General features: G+C 52.4%; 1 protein-coding gene across 1 annotated transcript; it reads left to right on the top strand.

The window, feature by feature from the left end:
• The first annotated feature begins 2,952 nt into the window (after window positions 1-2,952).
• Window positions 2,953-6,386, top strand: INS (insulin). The gene is made up of 3 exons (XM_009906715.2): window positions 2,953-3,031; window positions 3,584-3,787; window positions 6,250-6,386. The coding sequence occupies exons 1-3, from the start codon at window positions 2,953-2,955 to the stop codon at window positions 6,384-6,386; spliced, it is 420 nt and encodes a 139-aa protein (XP_009905017.2).
• Window positions 6,387-16,597: the final 10,211 nt, after the last annotated feature.

Below are 16,597 nucleotides of genomic sequence, written 5' to 3' on the forward strand. Positions count from 1 at the left end.
GTAGCCAGGTGGGGGTTGGTCTCTTCTCCCAGGTACCCAGCACCAGAACAAGAGGACACAGTCTCAAGCTGTGCCAGGGGAGGTTTAGGCTGGATGTTAGGAAGAAGTTCATCCCAGCAAGAGAGATTGGCCATTGGGATGTGCTGCTCAGGGAGGTGGTGGAGTCCCCATCCCTGGAGGTGTTCAAAAAGGGATTGGATGTGGCACTTGGAGCCAAGGTTTAGTTGTCAGGAGGTGTTAGGTGATAGGTAATAATAGGTTGGACTTGATGATCTCTGAGGTCTTTTCCAACCTGGCTGATTCTGTGATTCTGTGTAGCTGGGCTGCTGGGTGAATGCCTGGCCCATGGCTGCCTAGTCACATGAAAATCCTGAGGAAGCCCAACCTGGGAGGAGTGAGCTGAGATTTTTCTGTAGAGAAAGCTTTTTCCATCGGGAAATGGGTTCCCCTGCTGGCCCCCTCCTCCAGCTCTCTGCTGACAGGGGAGTTTTCCCTCTCAGACAAAACTTTCCACAGTTTATATCCATATTATAACCATTTATGCCACTGCTAGAATTTTTCATATTCCAAAGGACCATTTATGGTAAGGAAATAGAGTTTCCAATAAATAATCAAAGTGATCATATTTTGGAAGGGGAGGAGGGGAGGGAAATACCCTCACAGTAGGAAAGTTCTGCACTATAAATTGGTCCATGCTGAACTGGAGCCAGGCTGAGATCTTCTTTCCTTCCCATAAATCTTCTGGATTCTTTCTGCACCCAGGCTGCAGAGAGCCAAGAGGGATTCCTGGACTCTTGGGTATGGGCAGTTCATCCCAGCAAGAGAGATTGGCCATTGGGATGTGCTGCCCAGGGAGGTGGTGGAGTCACCATCCCTGGAGGTGTTCAAGAGGGGATTGGATGTGGCACTTGGTGCCATGGTCTAGTAGTCATGAGGTGTTGGGTGACAGCTTGGACTTGATGATCTTTGAGGTCTCTTCCAACCTTGTTGATTCTATGATTCTATGACCACAGGAAAATAACTGCTCAGGGGAACTGCTGAGGCTAATTGTGCAGGTTGTCCCCTTCCTGAGGGATCCCAGGTGGGAACTCCCTGCTCTGGAGTAAGAGTGGCACAGGGCTTCTGCCCCTGGCTTTGACAACCTGCTTCAAACGGGGTAAAATGCCAGGTTTCAGCCTGGGTAGCTGCTAGTTCCCCATCTTCTCCTGGTGGAAGGAAGGTCTGAGTAAGTGCATGCCCTGCACTCCTATCTTGCTGAAACCTGAGCTCCTCTCCGTGGGGATATCAGTAGGTCATTGAGTACATCCAATCTCCTTTTTTGAGGGGAAGGGAGGCAGAGATAGTGTTACACACTGTGCAGAAATGCTGTTAACTCCACTTGAGCATCACAACTTGGATTTATTAGCAGCAGGCTGAAAGACCCAGGTGGAGGGGAGGGGGGGGGGAATGTCACTGATAACCTTGTCTCACATCCCTTTGAGTCCCCTCCCTGGATGCTCATCAGAAATTTAGCACTTCTCAGGAGCCTTTTTGCAACCACAGTCATTTAGCAAGCATATGATACTTCACACTCAAAGCCATGCCAGGGGCACATGGGACTTCCTAGCTGCTGATGGATGGAATTGCTTGGGATGCTCAAAAACATTGAGGGTCTGGGTCCAGCCTCAAGGCATTCTGCTGATTTTGGTGCAGCTTCCTTCTGATTTACAGGGTATGGGGACTCAGGCTTGCCCTAAGTCATACAAGCAGCAGAGTTCAAGCTGATGAAGATGTCTCCTTTCAAGTGGTGCTGAGCACTTGCAGTCTCAGGATTTGGAGCCATGGGAAGCTTGAAGGTGACTTCATCCTCGGCATTTCAAATGGTGCCTTTCAGGCAGGAGAAAAGAAGTCTATTTTAAGCAGCAAAAGGTATAAGCAGAGAGGTTGAGCACAGAGATAGCCAACAAATGCTGTGGTTTTGTGAAAGGGAATGAACCAGGTCTGCTGCCAGAGTCAGGCCCATGAGGGCCAGTGGACCATCCCTTTGAAGGGGCACCTGGCAGATGAAGGAGAGGACCTGCTTCCAGAGGGCAAAGGCTTTCCTCCCCCTCTCCACTCCCCCAGAATCACAGAATTTCCAGATTGGGAAAGACCTTTAAGACCACTGAGCCCAATCATGAACATAACAGTGATTAGCATAGCACAGACAAGTCCTTGACTAAACCACCTCCTCAAGCACATCTACAGCACTCTAAAATCCCCCTAGGGATGGGGACTCCACCACTGCTCTGGACACTCTTCCAATGCCCAATAAAGCATTTTTCCCCTGCAAAAACGTCAAATGCTCTGACTGGCCCTGTGCTGAGCTCAAAACGACCACCCAAGGTCTCCTGCGGGGCGCAGAGGTTACTCCTCCCCCAGCCCAAGCTGTGGACACGTGTATCCCACCGTGGGCTGCGTGGCCAGCGAGTGGGGTCGCAGCCTCAGCTCAGTAATGTGTTTTCCTTCCTTGAGCACCTGACAGTAGCGTGGTCTCACCTCTAAGTTGGTCCCATGGCTGCACACTTTCCAAGGCGACGTTAATCAAACAGATTAAGGTGTTTGCCTTTAATTTGACACTCTAGAAACAGCTGCCGAGCCACCTCGATGCCAGCAGTGCCTATTGCCACCATTAGTGTCATTAGCAGTCATTGCAGCTGTAATAGCATCATTATCTCCTGCTAAAAGGGTGGCTGATGGCTCAGGACGGAGCTTCTTCGGGGAAGCAAAAACAGGTGGGGTGAAATGAGATGGAAACTGCAAACTATCGCTCCTGTCTTGACCTGCCGAAGGGCCCAGGGCTGCTGCAGGGAGGGAAATTAATGTGCATGAGCAGCAAAAAGTTGGGCTAGAGTGCCACAGAGGAGGTGGGGTCTGAGCTAGCTTTTGTGTCACTTGGGCTCGTGTAAAGCATATAAATATGGGGGAGAGAGCATGGGGATATTCCAACCAACCAACCAGTCTTCACCTCTCAGAGCAAACCTCTCTCCACCTCTTGCTGCCTCTTCTTTGGGTAAGTCTGCTGCTCTTTCAGCCTCTCCCTGCTTTGCAGAGCTCCTTTCTTCAGTTGATGTAGCTGGTGGTGACAAGTGCTGGCTTGCCAGTCCCAGACAATGAGGTCTTCTCAGGTCTTTGAGCACACTGTGCTGGTTTGGGGCCATCACCATAAATAATTGCTCCTGCTGGCTTGGCAGAGAGAGTTTCTCCTCTGAAGGTGTCTGCTGGTCTTGGCTCTCCTGGGCATATATGCTGCAGAGCTTGGTGGGATGACTTTTCCAGTCTAGTTTGGCCTCTTGGGGGAAGACAGCAAGGAGAGCAGGACTGAAATGAGAATGAGAATGGAAATGGACTTCTGGTTATAATCTGTAGTCATTTGCTGTGATGTGCTATGCCTGATGTAGAGAGGTCTGCTTCCTTCTCAAGCTAGGGCATCTTTAGAAGCTCCACCTGCTACTTCTGTCTCATTTTTATGCCAAAGAAGCCAAAGGACATCAGATCCTTGATGACAACCAACCAGTTTCTCCCTCTTAGGCCTGGCTGCGTCTCCTCTGCCTCTTCACCCTAGGCCTCACCCTGCTCACCATGGCTCTCTGGATCCGATCGCTGCCTCTCCTGGCCCTTCTCGCCCTTTCCAGCCCCGGGACCAGCCAGGCAGCTGCCACCCAGCACCTCTGTGGCTCCCACTTGGTGGAAGCTCTCTACCTGGTGTGTGGAGAGAGAGGTTTCTTCTACTACCCCAAAGCCCGCCGGGACATCGAGCAGCCTTTAGGTAAGTTGGGCTGCCCGCAGGCACAGCCCTGTGGGGTGCAGGCTGTGACTGCCAGCCATAACTGCCAGTGACAGCAGGAATGTCCTCGAGGGGGGATGCCAAGAGCACCTTTGACTCACCAGCAGCATCACGGTGGCCATGAGAAGCTCTTCAGGTCAGAGAGGCAGATGGGAGGGCAGGGAAAGAGGGTTTCTGAGGCAAAAGGAATTGTGCCTGAAGGCTCCAACTTGACTATTTCTTTACACCAGCCTGAGAACATACATAGCAAATAAAGGTGGAAGGAACCCAGGAAGCCTCCTTCTGCCCCAAGACAAGATCAATTGTCCCCATCCTACTCCTGACCCATGCTTGTCTAGTATGTTCATAAAAACCTCCAGGGGGAAAACATCTTCTGCCTCCTGAAACTGCCTGTTCCTGTGCTTAGTTCATCTTCTGCTTGAATATTTCTTCCCAACATCTGACCTAAACCTCCCTTGCTGTAAATTATTTCTTGTCTTCTCCATAGTGGACACAGAGATGATCAATGATTCTGTCTGTAACCATCCTGTGAAATAGCCTTGGAGGGCTTCAGAAGGTGAAGCCTTTGGAATGTGCTGCCCAGGGAGGTGGTGGAGTCACCATCCCTGGAGGGGTTCAAAAAAGGCTTGGATGTGGCACTTGGAGCCATGGTTTAGTTGTCAGGAGGTGTTAGGTATTAGGTAGTAGGTTGGACTTGATGATCTCTGAGGTCTTTTCCAACCTGGTTGATTCTATGATTCAGAAGGTGAAGCAAGGTGGTGTGGGAGCAGGGGGCTTCAGAAGGTGAAGCAAGGTGGTGTGGGAGCAGGGGGCTTCAGAAGGTGAAGCAAGGTGGTGTGGGAGCAGGGGGCTTCAGAAGGTGAAGCAAGGTGGTGTGGGAGCAGGGGGCTTCAGAAGGTGAAGCAAGGTGGTGTGGGAGCAGGGGGCCTCAGAAGCTGAAGCAAGGTGGTGTGGGAGCAGGGGGCTTCAGAAGGTGAAGCAAGGTGGTGTGGGAGCAGGGGGCTTCAGAAGCTGAAGCAAGGTGGTGTGGGAGCAGGGGGCTTCAGAAGCTGAAGCAAGGTGGTGTGGGAGCAGGGGGCTTCAGAAGGTGAAGCAAGGTGGTGTGGGAGCAGGGGGCCTCAGAAGGTGAAGCAAGGTGGTGTGGGAGCAGGGGGCTTCAGAAGGTGAAGCAAGGTGGTGTGGGAGCAGGGGGCTTCAGAAGGTGAAGCAAGGTGGTGTGGGAGCAGGGGGCTTCAGAAGGTGAAGCAAGGTGGTGTGGGAGCAGGGGGCTGGCCATGCCATGTTTTGAATGCCCAGCTGGGCCGTTAGCTGCTCCCTTCTCTGACTATTTGTTTCTAAAGACCACCACGACTGGCTGGGATATTTCATTAGCCAAATTCCCTAAATCCTGTATGGAAAATTTCATCAGGGCAGAGCAGTTGGAAAGTATTTGAGGAGCTTTTACCTCTTTTTTTGTTTTTTTACTTCTTCTGGGGCTTTTGCCTGAGCCACCATCTCTTTGTGTAACAAGCTGGTTGTGTTTACAGCCTGCTCACAGCTGGCTGGCAGGATGAGGACAAGTAAATCACCAAACATTGACTAGCTATTTCCTCTTCCACTTAATGCTGGACTAAACCTCTCCTAAATTTTCCTCCGAGCACACCAGCATAACGATTTCTTGTTACTCTGGTGCCTCATTCATTGCATCACACTTTGGGGGCTTGGGGATTTTGCATCTTGTGCTGTACTTTGATATTGCCCTAGAAACCACATCTCCAGGCATTTTCTTTTTGTTATTAGGGACTATTTCTTCCCTTTGCTCTTTCTCTCTCTCTCTCTTTCTCTCTCTCTTTCTCTCTTTCTCTTTCTTTCTTCCTTTCTCTCTTTCTCTTTCTTTCTTTCTTTCTTCCTTTCTCTCTTTCCTTCTCTCTTTCTCTCTTTCTCTCTTTCTTCCTTTCTCTCTTTCCTTCTCTCTTTCCTTCTCTCTTTCCTTCTCTCTTTCCTTCTCTCTTTCCTTCTCTCTTTCCTTCTCTCTTTCCTTCTCTCTTTCCTTCTCTCTTTCCTTCTCTCTTTCCTTCTCTCTTTCCTTCTCTCTTTCCTTCTTTCCTTCTTTCTTTCCTTCTCTTTCCTCCCTCCCTCCCTCCCTCCCTCCCTTCCTCCCTTCTTTCCTCCCTCCCTTCTGTCCTTCTCTCTCTCTCCCTTCCTTCCTCCTCTCTCCTTCCCTCCCTCCTTCCTTCTTCCCCAAGAGGGTGGTGAGACACTGGCACAGGTTGCCCAGGGAGGTGGTGGAAGCCTCATCCCTGGAGGTGTTTGCAGCCAGGCTGGATGTGGCTGTGAGCAACCTGCTGTAGTGTGAGGTGTCCCTGGCCATGGCAGGGGGGTTGGAACTGGCTGAGCCTTGAGGTCCTCTCCCACCCTAACAGTTCTGTGATTTTATGATTGTATTCTTTTTTTCTCCCTGGCAGTGAGTGGTCCCTTGCATGGGGAGGCAGGAGAGCTGCCCTTCCAGCAGGCAGAGTTTGAGCAAGTGAAGCGAGGGATCGTTGAGCAATGCTGCCACAACACCTGCTCCCTCTACCAGCTGGAGAACTACTGCAACTAGCAGCCAGGTCAACAGTGGGCAGCTCCTGGGGCATGGGGAGAAACATGCACTTATGCTACTGCACCTTAAAAGCAATTGAATAAATGCTGTGGATCTATTTGAAGGGCTGTGCTGGTTCCTGCGTCCATGTCTTGGGGAGGGGGCACTGATGCTGCCTTTGAGGTGCCAGTGTCTCTGCTTGGGTAAGGCAAGCACTGGGGAGCAGGAGGAAGAGTGTGGCCAGCAGGTCAAGGGAGGTTCCCTATCCTCTCTGCTTTGCCCTGGTGAGGCCACACCTGGAGTTTGTGTCTAGTCCTAGGCTCTGCAATTTAAGAAGGACATTGAGAGACTTGAAGGTGTCCAGAGAAGGGCAATGAGGCTGGGGAGAGGCCTCGAGCACAGCCCTGTGAGGAGAGGCTGAGGGAGCTGGGGTTGCTTAGCCTGGAGAAGAGGAGGCTCAGGGCAGACCTTCTTGCTCTCTCCAACTCCCTGAAGGGAGGTTGTAGCCAGGTGGGGGTTGGTCTCTTCTCCAAGGTAACCAGCACCAGAACAAGAAGACACAGTCTCAAGCTGTGCCAGGGGAAGCTTAGACTGGAGGTGAGGAGAAAGTTCTTCCCAGAGAGAGTTGTTGGCCATTGGAATGTGCTGCCCAGGGAGGTGGTGGAGTCCCCATCCCTGGAGGTGTTCAAGAGGGGATTGGATGTGGCACTTGGAGCCATGGTTCAGTAGTCATGAGGTGCTGGGTGACAGCTTGGACTTGATGATCTTTGAGGTCTTTTCCAACCTTGTTGATTCTACTATTCTATGAAGAGGGACAAGGAACTACTGGAGAGGGCCCAGCAGAGGGCCACAAAGGTGCTGGGGGAACTGAAGCATCTTCCTTATGAGGAGATGCTGAGACACCTGGGGCTGTTTAGCCTGGAAAAGAGAAGACTGAGAAGGACTCTTACAAATGCATGTCAGTATCTAAAGGGTTCAGGTCATGAAGCTGGGGCAAGGCTCTTCTCAGTGGTGGCCAGTGACAGGACAAGAGGCAGTGGGTACAAACTAGAACACAGGAGGTTTCACTTGAACTTAAGGAGAAACTTCTTTACTTTGAGGTCAGTGGAGGCCTGGAGCAGGCTGCCCAGAGAGGTTGTGGAGTCTCCTTCTCTGGAGAGGTTCCAAACCTGCCTGGACATCGGGACCCTGGGCAAGCTGCTGTGAGTGCCCTGCTTTAGCAGGGGAGTTGGACTGAATGATCTACAAAGGTCTCTTCCAACCCTCACCACACTGGGATTCCGTGATTCTAAGTCAGTTTTAGAAGGTCCAGGAGCCACTCATCACCTCATCCTCTCCTTCTGCCATCCAAAGTGACTCCCTGGGAGGGAAGGAGATGGATTACACAGCGCCAGAACATGTACCCAGAGCAGCCAGTACGCCTGGTGCCAGGGGGAGGAGAAGGAGAGGGCAGAGAGGTTTGAATGAGATTTCTCTTTGTAGGGAAATGTGGCAATGCCATGCTGACCCATTTCCTGCAGCTCCCAGCCCAAACACAGCCAGGCAGCTGGGAGACCAAACTTCCTCAGCTGCATAAAGGAAACAGTTGAGATTAAGCACAGAATTAAGTCACCTATTAATTGTACCCAGAAAATAATGGATGACCACCAGGACCGATTTAGAAAGTGTGCTCAGTTCCCCCCTCCTGCTCGTGGGAGGCCCAGGGAGAGTCCCTGCTCTGGGATTTGCCTGTGGCTCACAAGTATTTGAGAAGTCACATGCAGGCTGTGGGTTGCATCCAAAAGGAGTTCTGAGTGTGTTGGCCAAGAGCTGGCCACTCAGGGCAGCATCCCTGCTCCTGCTCTCTCGAGTATCTGGCCCCCAAAATTGCCACTTCCTGGGAGGAAAAGCTGAACTTGTGCCAGGGGAGGGTTGGGTTGGAGATCAGGAACAATTTCTTTACTGACAGAGCAGCCAGGCACTGGGAACAGGCTGCCCAGGGCAGTGGTGGAGTCACCATCCCTGGGGGTGTTGAAGAAATGTGAACGTGGCACTTTGGGGCAGGGTTTGATGGCCACGGTGGTGGTGGGTTGAAGGTTGGACTGGGTGGCCTTGGAGGTGTTTTCCAATCAAAACAATTCCATGAGCCTGTGATTCTATAGCATCAGAGCTGCATCTTGCATGGCAGATGGAGCCTGTGTGTGTTCAGCACCCGAGGGGCCAGCAGCCACCTTCCTCTAGGTTGAGCTCCTCCAAAGGAGCGTGGTGGTTCCTGCCTCCCCCATAGAGCAGTTTATCTGCTGGCACTCCTGCCCTGGCTGTGATGCTTCTTTGGAGCTGCCCAGCTGGTTTCCTGCTCTCTGCCATTGTTTGCTTTGCTGGTTTGTTTGTTTGCCTTTTTTCCCCCCCCCCTCCTCTTTTTCTGCCTTTTTTTTTCCTGAATGCTCTCAATTAGGACTGGTTGGGAAATTGCAGATGCCACGTTTCTTGCTGGAAAATGTTGATTCATCAAAATCAGCACTTCCCACAGGACCAGGCTGGTTTTAACAAGGCAGGATTCAAAAGGATAAGGGGACACGGGGTGGGGGGGTTCAGGTGCCAGCTCTGCAAGCATCAGAGCAGGGATTTCATCCTTGAGCCCCATGGCCCAAGACCACATGCTCGCTGTCAGGCTCTGGGCCGCCCCAGGGTGGACTTTGACTGCTTCTGCTGAAAAGTTCCAGGGGGGTTTCATCCAGCAGAGAGTGGGAATTGTTTGGAAACCTTGAGATGGGGCAGGACCATCTCCTCTCCCTCAGCTCAAGAGGCAGTCCAGTATTTTCTCAGTAGGTTTGGATGGTAGGTGAGGTAGGGGCCCAGGTGGTGATTCTCTGGGGCTGGAGCAGAAGACAGAAGGATGAGGAGCAGAAAGAGGCCATGGTGGACATCCCCTGCCATTCCTGTGACATTGTGCTCTCTGGGAAAAGGAGTCAGCAGAGTCCCTTGGTGGAGAAGTGGAGAGAAAGCAGTGGTAACCACCTAGGGCTGAGGAGGGAGGGATGCTCCAAGCCTGCTGAGAGGACCCAAGCAGTCTGAGCTCTCTACAGAGCACATGCAGCTGCTGTCACTCCCTTCCTCCTAAAAGCAGGAGCTATCCTGGGGGTGTATGGCACAGGTTGAGCTCCATCACTCTCGGGGAGCTGAAGGAGAAACCACTGCATCAACTGCAAAGCTGCAGCAAATGCAGAGAGATCCTTATGGGTGCTCCTTGCTTTCCAGAGCTGAAGTACACAAAGAGCCAGCTCTTCACTTTCTCAACCCTGCAGCAAGCTGAAGGCCAAAGGAGAGCAGAGGTGCTTCCCCCCCTTTCCCTGGGACTCCAGGAAAGGAAGCCTGAAGGCAGCACTGTGCACATTCCACACTGGAGCACAGGGCTCCTTGTCCTGCCGGTGTGATGCTGCCACCTCACCGCCCCTGTGCTGCAGCACCCCTACCCCACCCAGAGCTGAGGATGGGCAGCAGCCCCAAGTGTCCTTCACTGTGCTCCAGGATGAGATTTCATTATAGAGCTGCCCTCAAGGCTCTTATCCCCTCACCCTCCCTGCTCTCAGATGTTCTTGGGACATGTCTCATTGTATGAATTTCTGCAGAAGTGACTCAGGGACAGGGAATGCTGCATCCATTGACCTCCCTCCCCACTCCTCCTCCTGCCAGGCTTTGCATTGTGATCTTTGGGAAGCCAATGGGTTCAGCCCCCTTTGTTCTGACTCAGCAGCTGCTTTGAAGTGATTTCTGCGGTAGCAGTGGGGCATCATGCCCGGCTGAAATATCTTGGCTCTGCTGCTCTCCCAGCAAACTTCCAAAGGTCTCCTGCTAGTGGTGGAGGGCAATTTGAAGAGAATGCAAATAAAGGCTTCAGTTCATTCATGCTGCTTGAATAGAGAATGGAAAGCTGAGCCACAGAGGGGATTGCAAGACAAATTCTTTAGGCTGCCGAGTTGTTAACGCTGCCTGGGCAAGAAAGAACCAAAGTTGCTCCTGTTTGCCATTGTGGCCCCTTCCCAGCTCCACTCTTCTTTGGTGGGAAGAGGAGTGATGGGCATGGAAATGGCAACAGAGGGGAGATAGAATCATAGAATGTCTTGATTGGAAAGGACCTTAAAGATCATCTAGTTCCAGCTCCCCTGCCACGGCCAAGGACACCTTCCACCAGCCCAGGTTGCTCAAAGCCTCAACCAACCTGGTCTTAAACACTTCCAGGGATAAGGCATCCACAACTACCCTGCACACCTCATTCCAGTGGGGATCCCAGGGTGGCTGGGTGACAGACTGGCTGTCCTGGTGGCTGGCTTGGGCTGAGCTTCTCCATTTTATCTGGAGAAGAAGGAAAGGCTGTCCCTTTCCCAGAGCTAATCCAGCTTTATGGTTTCCTTTCAGCACTGGTTAGGGCACACCTTGAGTCCTGTGTTCTGGGCCCCTCAGTTTAGGAAAGATGTTGAGTTGCTGGAAGGTGTCCAGAGAAGGGCAACAAAGCTGGGGAGGGGTCTGGAGCACAGCCCTGTGAGGAGAGGCTGAGGGAGCTGGGGTTGCTTAGCCTGGAGAAGAGGAGGCTCAGGGGAGACCTTGCTCTCTACAACTACCTGAAGGGAGGTTGTAGCCAGGTGGGGGTTGGTCTCTTCTCCCAGGCACCCAGCACCAGAACAAGAGGACACAGTCTCAAGCTGTGCCAGGGGAAGTTTAGACTGGAGGTGAGGAGAAAGTTCTTCCCAGAGAGAGTTGTTAGCCATTGGGATGTGCTGCCCAGGGAGGTGGTGGAGTCACCATCCCTGGAGGTGTTCAAGAGGGGATTGGATGTGGCACTTGGTGCCATGGTTTAGTAGTCATGACGTGTTGGGTGACAGGTTGAACTTGATCTCTGAGGTCTTTTCCAACCTTATTGATTCTATGCTTCTATGACCTTCCAGACCCTTCAGCAGCTCTGTTGTCCTGCCCTGGACCCACTCCAAGCCACCAACACGTTTCTTGAGTCAGAGAGCAGAGAGCGAGCAGATTGAGTGTCAACACCCCAAATTCCATCTGCTTTAGCCTGACCTCACCAAAGCCATCTATTTTGAGCAAAAAAAGAAACCCCAGCCCTTCCTATTTCTCCTTTCACCCTGGGCAGGAAGAGAGCTCCAGGTCAGGCTATAAACTGATCTGGACCAGCAGTGCCAGGGCATTGTCTCCGGGTGAATTCCCCCTACGTGCCGTGGGGAGGAAGGAGGTCAGCTTTTTCCAACCCCAATGCCAGGCTGGCCCTTGCATCCCCCCCATCCTGCTGGGCAAAGCAGGCAGGAGCAGAGCCAGGACAATAACGGGAAGCACAGCCAGCCTGTAGGAAATGATCTGAGCCTCAATCCTTTCCCTCCATCCCCGGCCAGCTTCAGGAGCGGCAGCAGGAGGTGGTGGTGGTGGATGAACCATTTGGGCTCCACCAACCTTCCTTCTCTTACTGCAAGATTTAGCCAAAATTTGCCTTTTATTCTGATTGTTTTTTGTTTCATTTCTGGGGGGAGGGGAGGGTTTTTCCTGCCTGGTGAATACCAGGATTTCCAGGATGCACATTGCTGTTTACTCTGAAATTCCCCAAGCAATATTTTCTGCAGATTTGGGAAGAAAATGGAATGCAGAAGTGGATTTGGCTTCTGATTTACCAGGCCGTTGTCATTGGGATAGGTGGTTGGCTTGTTTGTTTTGGGGGGAGGGGGAGGAATGTTTGCCAGAGTTGCCAGCTTCTGAAATGTAACTTTTTTGCCTTTTTTTTCTCCCCCTCCTTTTTTGGGGGGGTCAGAAAGTAACACAGCTTCCTCTTTTCTAATCAGAAAACAGAAAAGCCAATAGGAGTGACACCACCCACCCTCCACTGACCAGCAACCTTCAGTGTCACTTTCAACGGGGGGGTAAAAAAACCCCATCTCTACCCTTTATTCCACTTCTCAGGAACCTCCTCCACGTTGCCCCCTGGGTCCTGGCTCTACTGATCTTTGCCCACCTGAGTCTCCAGCTTTTTTCCTACCTGATGTGGGAAGGCTTTAGGGTAGTTTGCAAAAATTCACCCCCAGTGAAGTCTGTCTTGGTCCCCCAACCTCCCTACCCCCACCCTGAGCTTCTGCTGGTTTCAGTGGTGGGAGAGAAATCACAGTGCAGCAGCTTGAGACCTGATCCACAGCTGGGAGAAGCACACCCAGGGTGCAAACTGCTGTGCTAGGACAAGGAGCAATGGATGTAAGCTGCAGCACAGGAGGTTCCACCTTAACACAAGGAGGAACTTCTTCACTGTGAGGGTCACAGAGCACTGGAACTGGCTGCCCAGAGAGGTTGTGGAGTCTCCTTCTCTGGAGCCTTTCAAAGCCCTGTCTGGATGTGTTCCTCTGTGACCTGAGCTAGATTGTATGGTCCTGCTCTGGCAGGAGGGGCTGGGCTTGATGATCTCTTTGGGTCCTTTCCAACCCCTGACACCCTGGGATCCTGGGATCATGTGTGCTCTTCCCCTGCCTCTGCAATTGGGTTTGGTTTTGTTTATTTTTTAGTCACTTCTGAAATGTCTGCAAACTGAAGCTGGCCACACTTTCCCCAATCCTGCCACAGCTTGTCCTGAAAGGATCCCAGGGTGTCAGGGGTTGGAAGGTTGCAAGATCATCAAGTCCAACCCTTCCTGCCAGAGCAGGACCATACAATCTAGCTCAGGTCACACAGCAATGCATCCAGACAGGCCTTGAAAGTCTCCAGAGAAGGAGACTCCACAACCTCTCTGGGCAGCCTGTTCTGTGAGTAAAGAAGTTCCCCCTTGTGCTGAGGTGGAACCTCCTGTGCTGCAGCTTACATCCATTGCTCCTTGTCCTAGCACAGGGATTTCAAGCCCCAGAGAGGCAGAAAATTCACCCCACAGAATTCTGATGAAATGAGGACAGGTTGTTTTTCAGTCCTGGACCCAGTGCAGGTGTCCAAGATGTGTTCCTGTGCACCCTCATTTTGGCTGACCATGGTGTGAGTGCCTCTTGGCAGTGAGGCACTGGTGGCAGGGAGGAGACCAAGTCCCTTTGGCTCCTGCATCTGAGGTGGGGAGAGGTCATCTGGCTCAGCTGGCTTACAACAAGGAGGTAGGAGCATCACCAAAGGCTGAAGCCCTTTGTGGAAAGCTCTCCTCCAGCAGCTCCTTTGCTCCTGCAAGATCACTGACCTCACCCTGAGGATGCTGGGCAGCACTGAGCACTGCTCTCATGCCTGGCTCTTCTCTGTAGTTTTGACTACAGAGCCCTGATGTCATTCTTGAGATGCTTGCTCTTCATCTTTACCCCATGGAGCTTTTGCTTTGACTGCCCCATTTCCCTGCACATCCCAGCTAAGAACACAGGGCTGGGAGCAACTTTCAAGCACCTTGGCCCCTGCTAACCTCCCATCACTGTGCCTTCCTCATCTCCAAATAAAGCCTTTTGCATCCTGACCTCTCCCTTCAGCCTCTCTGCAGTTTTCATTTCTGGCACCTTTCCTGAGGAATTCATCCTCTCCTGTTGGGCTTCACAGTCCTCACAACCTGGAAAAGATTCTGAGGCTTCACATATCTCTTCAGAGCAAAGCAGCTATCCAGGGGCCTGTCACCAAAATAGGGCACCACAAAAATGCAGGGAATCTGCCTAAGCTGGGCCCCTGCCATGGCTTTCCCTTCTGCAGTCCCAGCTGCTGCCAGGGTGGAGCACGGGGTAGCCCACGGCTGCATCCAGCACCCTTGTCTGGCAGAACTATCCAGGGAAGGGCAGGGTGGCACAGGCACCAGGGACCCCCAAAATAGAGGGAAAAGATAAATACAGAACATGGAAGGTGCTGGAGTAAAACTCTCCAGAGATGTGATGCTGGAGTGAGGCTTTGTACCAAGGCTGTGGGACCGAGCAGAGCTGGGGCAGCCGGGAGGCAGCTGGAGGAGCAAGGGCAGCAAACTGTCCATTGATCCAAGAGCAGCTCCTGACAGTGGTTCCAGAGCTCACTGTCATGGCCAAGGAGCTGGAGTGATGCTGAGGTGGGCTGCTGCTTCTAAAAGCTGTGCAGATGTGGTTTTGTGGTGATCTGGCAGTGCTGGGCTAGTCCTGGACTTGAGCATCTGAAAGGTCTCTTCCAATCAGAATGATTTGGTGATTCTGTGATTCTCCTACTCTGCTCTTTGTTTAAAGCTGATTCTTCTCCCAGGAGGGTTTTGCTTGCCCTCCTCAACCCCCAGCCTGGCTCTCACACCCCAGGGCACCCTCACCACTGGTTTGCTTGCCAGCCTTACAGTGCACCTCTCTGCCAGAGGCTCTGGGGAGACTTTACCTGCCCAATATTTCCTCTGATGCGGCATGCACCAACGGAATGTTTGGGGTCAGATGGGCACGTGCTTTTGAGGCAAAAATCGCCTAGGTTTAGGTCCAAAATAACCTCCTGCCCCAAAGAGCAACAAATCCTGGGCTCTTCTTCCTTCCCGTGGCACTGAAGAAGTGCCAGAGCACAGACACACATCCTGAATATAAATATTGATGTTTCAGACAAAGCTGGGACACCTCCCCACCCAGCACCAACGCTGGGCTGCTGCTCAAATCCTCACTCCCACCCAGCTCACAAGGCATTTCAGGGCACCACGGTCCTCCTCCTTGGCCGTGGCACAGCTCTGATCAGCTATTCCGCTGTTGGGATAGCTGTTACCCCAGCTGGCATCTCTTCCCGGTGGGAATGAGGCCCCGGCGAGGGGTTACGAGCTGATGCTGAAGCCAGCAGAGGGAGCGCGCCGAGCTGCAGCCGCGGGCTGGCTCGGGAAGCACCGGGGGAAAATGTGCGAAACCCTGAGCGCAGCCATAGGATGCTGAGACGAGGACTGAGCCCGGCTCAGCCACCAGCCTGGCGCTGCTCGGATGTGAGAGAACGGGGGAACGAATATGCCACAAACCCCCCTGGAGCCCTTGGGTGCCAGACGAGGCAGAGCTGAGGATTCTCAGCAAGGCAGACCCTCGAGCCTCTTAGGCTTGGGTCAGTTTGCAGAGCCTGGCAAAGCTGCCAGCTGAAATTCCCTCCTTAACTCAGCCCTGGCTTTAGGCTCTTATGATTGCTTTCCAACCAGAGTCACTGCTGCAACTCAAGTGTGAGAGAGTTGCTCCTCTAAGTGTTTGATTCCCAATGCAATTCATAGCTCCATCCCAGGTCCAGCTCCATCCCTGTGCCTCACGTTGGTGCTGGAGCCAGAGAGGACTCGATGGGCTGGGAGCTGTGGGAAGCCTAGCCTCAGCTCCGGGTTTTAGGTTGGGCTTCATCTGAATTTAGGCCAAAGAGAACACCACCAGGCTCATTCGAATTCCTTCAGTGAATTAAAGACTTAACACCTGGCAGCATCTGTAACAGCCCTCTTGTCTTAGGGAAAGGGCCTAAATTATCCTTTATGAAACACCTCAGTGGTGGGGGGACCTCTCCACCCACGTACAATAATAGAAACATAATTAGGTACTCAAATTCACATCAGCAAAGGCTGGTGCCTGGTCCCCTCCTAAGCATCTGCATCCCCCAGGTTTTTAACAAGTGGCCAAATTTTGCAGCTCGTCTCTAGGCAGATCAGGAGCTAAGTAACTAAGTCAGGTGTCTCTGGGATTGAGTTGGGACAAGCCCGTGAGGGGATCTCGATGTGGATGAGATAAATATGTCATTAAATCACCGGCACAGAGAGAGGTTAGGGAGGGAAAGGCAGTGCTGAGTGTCAGGAAGATGATGAGCGCGATGAGCACAACCAGCAGCTGATTAACACCCCTTGCAAAAGCCTATTGCGAGGCTGATAAAAGACAATGGGCCACATTTTCACCACTAAACGCATCAGGGATGAAAGGGGAGATAGGGGAAGAGGCAGAAAAGAGCCGCGGGGATGACCTGACCCACCTGAAACCTCCTTTCTGCTAGAGGGCAAGGGACTTGGCTCCACTCCTGGTTGCAGCCAACACGGTGGGTGTGAGAAGGGTCCCGGTGGTGCACGGCAGCCAAACACCTCATGGGATTTAATGCCTGGAAGGTGAAGTTAAGCCTGCCTGGACTGGAGTGGTTGGTGGCCAAGGCACCACCACCCAGTGACATGGCTCAGTTGTCAGCACAAAACATCTCCATCCCTTGAGTCAATGGAAGATGAAGCAGGATCAGTGGTACCTGGTTGCTCAGCCCAGCATCAGGTGCTTGCTCTCAGAGCAGCTGGGTGCCATCTTCTGCCCATGACATGTAGAAAATTCCCCTTT

This window comes from Dryobates pubescens, chromosome 22, assembly GCF_014839835.1.
Source record: "Dryobates pubescens isolate bDryPub1 chromosome 22, bDryPub1.pri, whole genome shotgun sequence".
In the NCBI taxonomy this organism is placed as follows: domain Eukaryota; kingdom Metazoa; phylum Chordata; class Aves; order Piciformes; family Picidae; genus Dryobates; species Dryobates pubescens.